General features: G+C 38.3%; 1 protein-coding gene across 1 annotated transcript; it reads left to right on the plus strand.

The window, feature by feature from the left end:
• The first annotated feature begins 5,039 nt into the window (after window positions 1-5,039).
• On the plus strand, window positions 5,040-6,595 carry LOC149821783 (F-box/kelch-repeat protein At3g24760-like). The gene has a single exon (XM_089980545.1). It carries the CDS (start codon window positions 5,218-5,220, stop codon window positions 6,394-6,396), a length of 1,179 nt encoding a protein of 392 aa, XP_089836671.1. The 5' UTR covers window positions 5,040-5,217; the 3' UTR covers window positions 6,397-6,595.
• The last annotated feature ends 2,183 nt before the right edge of the window (window positions 6,596-8,778 follow it).

Genomic DNA, 8,778 nt, shown 5'->3' on the forward strand with positions numbered 1-8,778 from the left:
AGAATCAGAATAAACTCATGCATATGAGTTTCGATTTACGTTTAAATAATAGAACCTCTTACCTCAAATCGTCGAAACCGTCGGATGCAAATGCCAAAACTAGATGGTCTTGGCTAAAAGTGAACACCACCTCCAGATTAAGGTTATACCCCCTTGGTCAGCACGTCTTTAATGAAGTTTCAGACCTCAGATGATCCAGATATGGCAGGGTGTCAGTAGAGATCATGTTGGAGAGAAAGAAGAAGCACACCAAAGATGAAGAAGATAATAGTAGTAGGGTGGTGTTTCCTTCGGTCTACCCTTCCACTCCATCATTGAGTGGTCTCCCTTGCTTGATATTTGAACTGCAGTTTGAGGTTTATATCAAGGCATATGCCTTTGACACTAGTGCTATTAGTAATGGCTGAAAAGTCGTCTCTCCCTCTTAATGTGAGGTAAGAGAACATACAAGAGAGAGAGTGTAGAGAGAATAAAAATAGATGTGTGTTTGATAATCCTCTTTATTTATAAAGAGTTTGACCCGAGGCCAGAGGAATAGGTAACATTGAGGAGTTTCTATTCTCAAAACCCCAAGGCCTAGGGTCCATCCAAAGGTGGCTAACCAAATCTGTGTGAAAGAGATGAGGTTTTCAAACTCACTTCCCCTTTTTTTTTAACATTTCTTACTATATAACATATATGATATTTTATTCTTATATAACATAGTTATATTAACTATATGTATAACCTAATATATTTATATATTATATGTGCTTAAGTAAGCCCATAGGGGCCCGCTACCATGGGACGTCCCCCTCCTTAGGCTTACTAAATCTCAAAGGCAAGCTAAGCTTGCTTGTTAAATAAGAAATTAACTTGCTCTCTTTTTTTTTTGCAAATTATTTCTTCTTATTTTTTAAATTTTTTACTTACCATATTACATAGTTATATTTTATGATATAATTTCATTAGCTATATGCTATATATTATATAGTCAAATAAACACATCGGGTGTCCCTTGTGTTTTGCTTTTTTGCAATTTTCATCATAGTCAAACTTGCTTGCTTGACAAGCAAGTTGACTTGGTCTTTTTTTTTTGGCTTGTTCTTCCATCTTAGAACCTTCCAGGATAGGACGCTCCACCATTGAGAGAGTTTCCACGTGATTTGGCTACTTTTGATTTTTATCTCAAAAATTTGGTTTTTGAAAAGTTTTTAAGATCCTTGTTTTTAAAGTTTTTTTTTTAATTTAACTTTGAGGTGCTACGTAGGATGGGCTCCATAGGGGATGCCCCACCTATAGACCTCTACTTCTTCATACAATCTAATTAAAAAAAAATTTATTTCATAATAATTATTTTATTAATTAACTTTATTTAGTAATTTGAATTTCAAAATTTTTCAAAAACTAAAATTTGATTCTTTTTTAATGACACTACATGTAATCCAAATTATTTCAAATTCATATAAAATTATTTTAAATGCTAATTTGTCATAATTATTTAAATTGCATTCTCAAAAATTTCATTTTTATTGAAATTAATTTCGAGTGTAATTTTTACTAAAGTTGGCAGGACAACTTAGTCATTTTTATTTTTGGGTAAATTGGATTTTAAACTCATAAAATTCAATTAAAATTTATTGAAATTGCATTACATACATATCAAATTATCGTAAATTCATATAAAATCATATTTGACTTTATTTTGACAAAATTTACCAATTATTTTATTAAATTTTATTTTTTTATAAATTCAATTCTGAATGTGAATCTCACTAAATTCAACTTTAATTTTTCATAGGATATTTTTTATCATTCACCTTAGGCTAATTTGCATTTTTATACTTTTTTCTCATAAAATTCATCATTAAAATTAATTTATTCATTGAAAATACCTTGAAGAATCATATGCATTACATTTAAATTTAATTTAAATTCTAAGTTTTATTTCGATAACGATTTAAATTATTGTATAATTAAAACTTGAATTGACATTTAATTAAATCTTAAATTAGGCTCAAATCAAACCCAATTCGAAATAAATTCTCAGTTTGAGATTCATTTCAAATCTAATTAAAGCTCAAATTATAATTAAATTTCATCTTAAGTTCGAATAATATTTTAGCCTTAAATTTGCTTTTATTTTTCATAAAAATATCAAAAATTTATGAGTTTTACATCCTTCTCTTCTTAAAAAATTTTTATTATTAAAATTTAACTAGGATTATTTATCAGCAAAATTTTGAGATATTTTGTTTTTATTATTAATTTGTTTAATAACTTTAAAAAAATTTATGAGCGTTACAAGCTTAACAAGTAGGAATGCAAATGGATCAGATTTAGGATCCCAAAATACATTGGAAAGTCAGATAGGTTAGGATCTAAGACAACCAAATTTAGCTTTCTAAATCCAACCCATTTGCAACCCTATTAGCAATGTCCTGTATACTGGTGGGACATTTGATTGTGCGGATAGCAGAGGCCGCTACTGTCTGCGCTTCATGCACCTGACACAAACATCGGATGCATGGAACGTCCGGAACATGGTATTCCATGCGTCCAGCCTAGAACATGCCCTCCCCTTGGAGCAGTGGTGTACAAAATACCTAAAAAAGAAAAAAGAAAAAGTACTTGAGACAAAAACTTGAATTGTCCATGACACCTTTGCACCCACCCAACAATATATAAACAAGATTGTTTTGTTTCTACAATCAAAAGCTTCCAATTATCCTCGCCTTCACGTTTTTCTTGTCTAAGGGTTAACAAAAAATAAATCAATGGCTGCCCATTTTCCTATGGTTTCTTAAAGTGTCTTCTATGAGCTCTTTTTATTTTTTTATTTAGAAGGAAACCCTTACCGAGAACTAGGGATGATATACGAACAAAGCAACTCATGACTAGGCTCGTCACAAACTCGTTCATGATTGGTTCGTATAGTTGGCAAGCCGAGCCACGAGCAACTCATTTAGCTTAAACGAGTCAAACTCAAACACAAGGTGTTCAGCTCAGTTCACCATCGATAGATAGAGCTCGTATAGATAATATATAAAAGGAAGAATGCATAAAATATATATAAAAAATGATGAATGAAAAATATATACATAAAATATAGACTATTAAGTGTAATTTATAAAAAGTTATATATATTTTCAAGTATAATATACAAAATATTTATACTATGTAGAAATTACATAGAATGTTTTTCTATGAGCCAGTTCAGGGATGAGTCGAGCTTGAGCTTCGCTTGTTTAAACACGAGCCGAGCCCCGAGCTCAATCCATTAGTACACGAGCTGATCCTAAAATATGGCCTGTTTTGGGTTGTGCCATTCCGGAACCTTAATGCATCGCTGATGCAAACTCCATTTTCCTTAGATTGTTAGGGCCCTTTGTCGCCTCGTTGCCTGATGAGGTTGAGGAACTCCTTTTCGTCTGAGAAGGCATGACAACCATTTCTAATTCTATGGTCGGGGATATTGGGTCTAATGCTATCATCTGAGACAATTGAGGCATCAGAACATAGGATGGCTTTGGAGGAGGCTTTCGGCAGGATCGTCGTGATATTCTTACCTCTGCCCAGCCTTGTGGATCTACCGCTGCCGTCGACGGAGGCCTGTTCTTGGTGAGGATAGCAGGCACCAGAAACATTAGCTATTGGATCTGCATCTTGTGCAATACTTAATTGAACTTTCATAGATAACTTCCTGGATATGAAATCTGCCTTCACCCATATCGATTTTGAGTTTTAAGTCGATTGGCACTTCCATTCTGATTTGAGCATTCTGTCTTTTTCACTGGTCAAAGTGTAGACATCTGCATCTATGAGCTTTCAAACTTTCTTCAAAAACTGATTTCAAGCATAGCTCAAGCAAAAGATCAGGGAGCTGATACCATAACGACACCTTGGTGTTCAGCTCCAACCTGATCAGGGTTCTTGGATGCCATCGGTTGGTGGAGAGGGTTTGATCTACCACTCTCCAGGAATCTCTTCGGCAAATAACCTTCTTAGTGTTCTTCACATTGGACTGATATAAGGAAACAATCCATCCTTTAAAGACACTAAGGATCGTCCTTGCTTCAGAGCTCACTAAGCATTCAAGGCGTTGAACATATATCGGTATGAAAGACTATGATTTGTTGTGTATCTAAGAAACCCCACAATGATTGACCAACGCATAGGTTCCAACAATCTTTCATAGTGATCAGTTGGAATGAAGATACGAGATTGAGGCTTGGAGAGCCCAACTGAAAACACAACAATGGGGCTTACCTGATCTCTTCCACCTCTGTCTACTATTCTGCCCCATGAAAATATTATCTCTGAAGCAGGTACTTAAATGTTCATCACCACAGTTTTTCTCAACAAAACATGGTGGGTTGGTGTAGCTGCATTAACATCTCCATTAACAAAGTTGGTTGCAAGAGAAGGCCAACCCACTGAATCTATCACCTGGTGGTTGTCCTCCTCACCATTTGTGCCATCTTCTGAATTGACAGTCATCTTTTTAATCTTATAAGATTTTACCACCATCATTTTATTAATTTATAACTTGAAAAAAACAGCACTCGGCACGAAGACCTGATCGTGCTGGCTCAGCCTGCCATACCTATGGTTGTTGTGCCGGCAACATAAAACTTTCGAGACTAGAACTCCTGTCCCCATTGGCTTGCGCAGAGAAGCGACACCCATCAGAATCAAACCTTACCGTCCGTCTAACAGCCAAGGTCCCCACCCTACTCCGCCAAACCCCCCTAGGCACTTTACCACCATCATTGATACAATATAAAACCCAAAAAGTGAAACAATAGGGGTAAATGAATGGGCAACTAACTATCTATCACGTACAAACCCAAAAACTAAATAGTGATAATGAAAATTCAATCTTCTCAAGAAAAAAATCAATGATAAAGAGTCGGCCAATTGGAAAAATCTCTCACTTTCTTATAGGTTGGTGGGGGCAGAGGGCACCCATCTTTTGATCTGCTTCCCACAGCATTCACCCTGTTTTATCCTGATATCCTGATATATTTATCCTGATATAGTCAATGAAGAAAGGAAACAACAAAGAAAATCCTCTCAAGCGGCCCCGCTGAGGGCATATATGCCACTACCACATATCTCTTCCTGATTTTCTCTCTTCTTGAAAATCTCCAAGCTCCACCACCCTTCTGACTCCCATCTCCGGAATTCCTTCACCCTCACTTACTGCTAAATGCGGTTGTCCTCTTCGGGATAACGATGGGTTTCTGTTTGGAACAAGATCACGATCCCAAATCCCATTCTTCCGACTGGTGCCGTTTGGGCGTCGATCTCACCGAGCGGATCCTCTCCCACCTCCCTCTCCTCTCCATCGTCCGAGCTCGGATCGTCTGCAAGCTATGGAACTCCGTCATCACCCAGGAATCGTTCGCTTCCTGCGTTTCCCGCACGAAGAAGCCGTGGTTCTTCCTCTACGGGCAGAACAACGTGTTTTTGAAAAACAACCAGGCGTTCGGATTCGACCCCGAATCGAAGGAGTGGATTCGCATCCCCAACGGTTTCCTCCCTCGCCCCCGCCAGGAGGACTCCTTGATCGGCTCCGGCGGCTTCTTCTTCGTCTCCACCTGCTCGACGCGCTCCCGGTTCGTGTACAGCCCTCTTTTCCGCGCTTCCTGGCAGGCGACGCAGCCCCTCAAGTTCTCTAGGTGCAATCCCTTGGTGGGTGTCTTCCAAATGGGGGATTCCCTCCGGTTCATCGTCGTCGGGGGCGCCCGGTTCATCGGGGGATTGGTGGATCTTGAGGAGAGGTTGGCCGTCGAGATCTACGATTGCCTGTCGGACTCGTGGGAGCTCTGCCCGCCGCTTCCCCCCGATTTCCGGCCGGGGAATTCTTCACAGTGGCTTTCCTCTGCCTTGCTCAAGGGGAAATTCTTCGTTTTCGGGATCTATTCGGGGTGCGTCTGCACTTTCGATCTCAATCGGCGCCTCTGGGGAGGCGTTCGAATGCTGAGGCCGCCGGGGATGCTGTTCTCCTTCCTGGTTTCCTGCCAGGACCAGCTCATTCTGGCTGGCCTCTGCAACGATTCCGACGGGCCGTCGTTTTATATGTGGCGGGTTGACGAGGAATCGATGGTGTTCAGTAAATTCTCCGTCATGCCCCGAGATCTTCTGAATTGCTTGTTTGAGAGCGATGAGGATGATAAGTTTGCTAGCTTGAAGTGTGTGGGATTAGGGAGTCTTATCTACGTCTTCAACGAAGAGCACCACCGGGTTTACCCGGCTTGCGTTTGCGAGATATTGCCCGATTCCAGATGCACATGGTGGCGGGTGCCGGAGTTGCCGCCTCCGGTGAACAGATTCCACAAGGTGATCAGCTTCTGCTCCAAAGTATCCTTGAATGGAATCTTGGGGCAGACCCCACGAAGCTGGTTGTCGTGAAGGGCAACAGCTTTTCTGCTCCTTGCTTGTTATTCTTCGGTTTGGATGGTAAAATTTATAAGTGTCTCATGTTCTTCTGTTGCCAAACATTTGCATTTGCCTTTACTACTTTTTATTAGTACTAGTGGTGGTTGTGATATTGTTTGTATGTATATACTGCAACAGCTAAAGGTTCTTCTGGTTCAAGTTTATGTTTCAATATGTCTTTTTTCTCGAAAAGAGAAAAGCAAGTTTATGCTAGGTATATCTTCTTATGTTGCTGTCTCTGTTCTGTTGTATGGAGTGTAGATCCTTAGCATTGAGTGATGGTTGATGAAATCTTCCTATTACTTCAAGTGAATGCTTTATCATTTGTAAAAATGGATATTTTTTGTCTGTGGCAATAATTGTGCAGCACCATCTATTATGGTACTTTGTAGAAGATAATTCATCACTTCGGTATTTCCTGTGTCTTGGCTATTGATTCAAGCTTGATGCAGAAGGATGTGTGATGGTATGGACCATGTCATCTTTTCTAAATTTATGGTGATAAGAGGCTTAGAGAGAGCCTTATCCTTTAGTTTCTTTAAACTTTCTCACAGCCCCAAATTGTAATGATAAGGTGCCAAGAGAGAGGTATATTCTTGTAGTTTCTTTGAACTTTCTAATTTATCCGGAGATACATATTGGATAGTTCAATCCTCAAAGGACATTTAGGAACTTGGCTAACCCTGTGCACCAGGATGATATGATCATGTTTGCTTATCTTTTATACTTGGTTTTTTTCCTCTGATTCCTCATGCAGTAGAGTCAAACACACTGCAAATTAACTTAGAAGAACAAAAAGGCCACACCTGTTATAGGTGGTCTTTTTCTTTCGGAACATTTTTTTTTTCTTTCCCCCTCTTGTAACTGCTGGAATCACAGTAAAATGTTGATTGTATGGCCTCTGGCATAGTACTCGTAGTGGTTGTGAGCAAGGTATTGGATTCAGCTCCATAATTAGGGATCCCAGTAGGTAGCATAACTGACCCATCATGGTGCAACCTGAACCAGCCCAGATAACATGTAGTCCTGTTCAGGTTATGTCAACTCAAGAAAATGGAAGCCCAAATCTGACCTGCATAATTCAAAGAGTGTTTAGGATATATTTTTACTTCAAAATACATATAACATACTTGGATCAGGCCGGTTTGGGTTGGATATCTGAAAAAAAAACATAACTCAAACTCAACCCCTACATTGTTCAGGGATATCACTAGGGGCGGAGCCACTTTACGGGGAGGGTGGGCATGGGCTCACCTTGACCCCTAGAAATCCCTCAATGGGATATGGGTCAGGGTGCGCAGCCCACTCTGACCCGCTTTAAACAGGGCAATGTCTATGAGAAAATGAGGATCTTCCACGAAAGCCCAAATGCTTGCAATAGGTGTCTATTAAAGACACTACAACCATAACCGACAAAAGGGCATAAATGGAAGAACACAAAAGATAAAATAATAAACTTTATTTCATTCACATGAAATACTTAAAAAGCATTATTACAAAGGAGAGGGGATCACCTCTATTTATACACAAGGCGAGAGTGGGAGAGAAGAGCTCTTAAAGAGCTCTCATAGAGAGTTGTTGGAGCTAGTCCAATGGCTCTAATTGTAGCCATTGGTCTAGCTCCAACAGCTATACCAACTAATCAAGATCTAGTTGGATCTTGAGTAGTTTAAAGTTTAGTTGAAATCGAACTAGACAAAAAATAAAAATACAAAAAAAAGAAAAATAAATAAATAAATAAAATATTATATTATTATATATTATATAGTTACGTTTATATATTTTTAACCTGGATGATTTTCTGGTTTGTGCTTCGAAATATTTTTTCAATACACATGGAAGATTGAATTCTCTACGTCTTGAGTATTGTAAGCTGGTGTCCCTATGGGTTTGCTCTTCGTTAATAACATTATGTTCAGAATCAACAATACCTTGATCGGCGTCTAGGTTGTATTCATAGTCACATTCATCAAATTTTGAAGTCAAATCTATCAAAAAAAATCCAGTTACTTAGTCTTTTCAAAATCAATTTTAAAGAATGATACATTTCTTGATAGATAAAATTTTTCATTTTTAAAATCAAAACACCTATAGCCTTTTTTATTATCTGCATAACCTAAGAAGGCACAATGAATGGCACACGGGGAGAGTTTATCATTTTTGTTGGTGAAGACAAAATATTTGCATCTAAAAACTCTCAATCTGGAGTAATAAGGAGATAATTTAACAAGTTTTTCAATTGGAGTTATATTTTTCAAAGAACAAGATGACATTCGGTTAATAAGATATGTAGCGGTTAAGGCCGCTTCTGCCCAAAACTCTTTTGAAATTTGGTTTGCTATTAATAAAGTCCTA

This window comes from Nuphar pumila, chromosome 11, assembly GCF_984573655.1.
Source record: "Nuphar pumila chromosome 11, dmNupPumi1.hap1.1, whole genome shotgun sequence".
NCBI lineage: Eukaryota > Viridiplantae > Streptophyta > Magnoliopsida > Nymphaeales > Nymphaeaceae > Nuphar > Nuphar pumila.

Bases quoted from the DNA above. Each gene is read 5' to 3' on its own strand.
- LOC149821783 (XM_089980545.1), top strand. From the start codon at position 5,218: ATGGGTTTCTGTTTGGAACAAGATCACGATCCCAAATCCCATTCTTCC.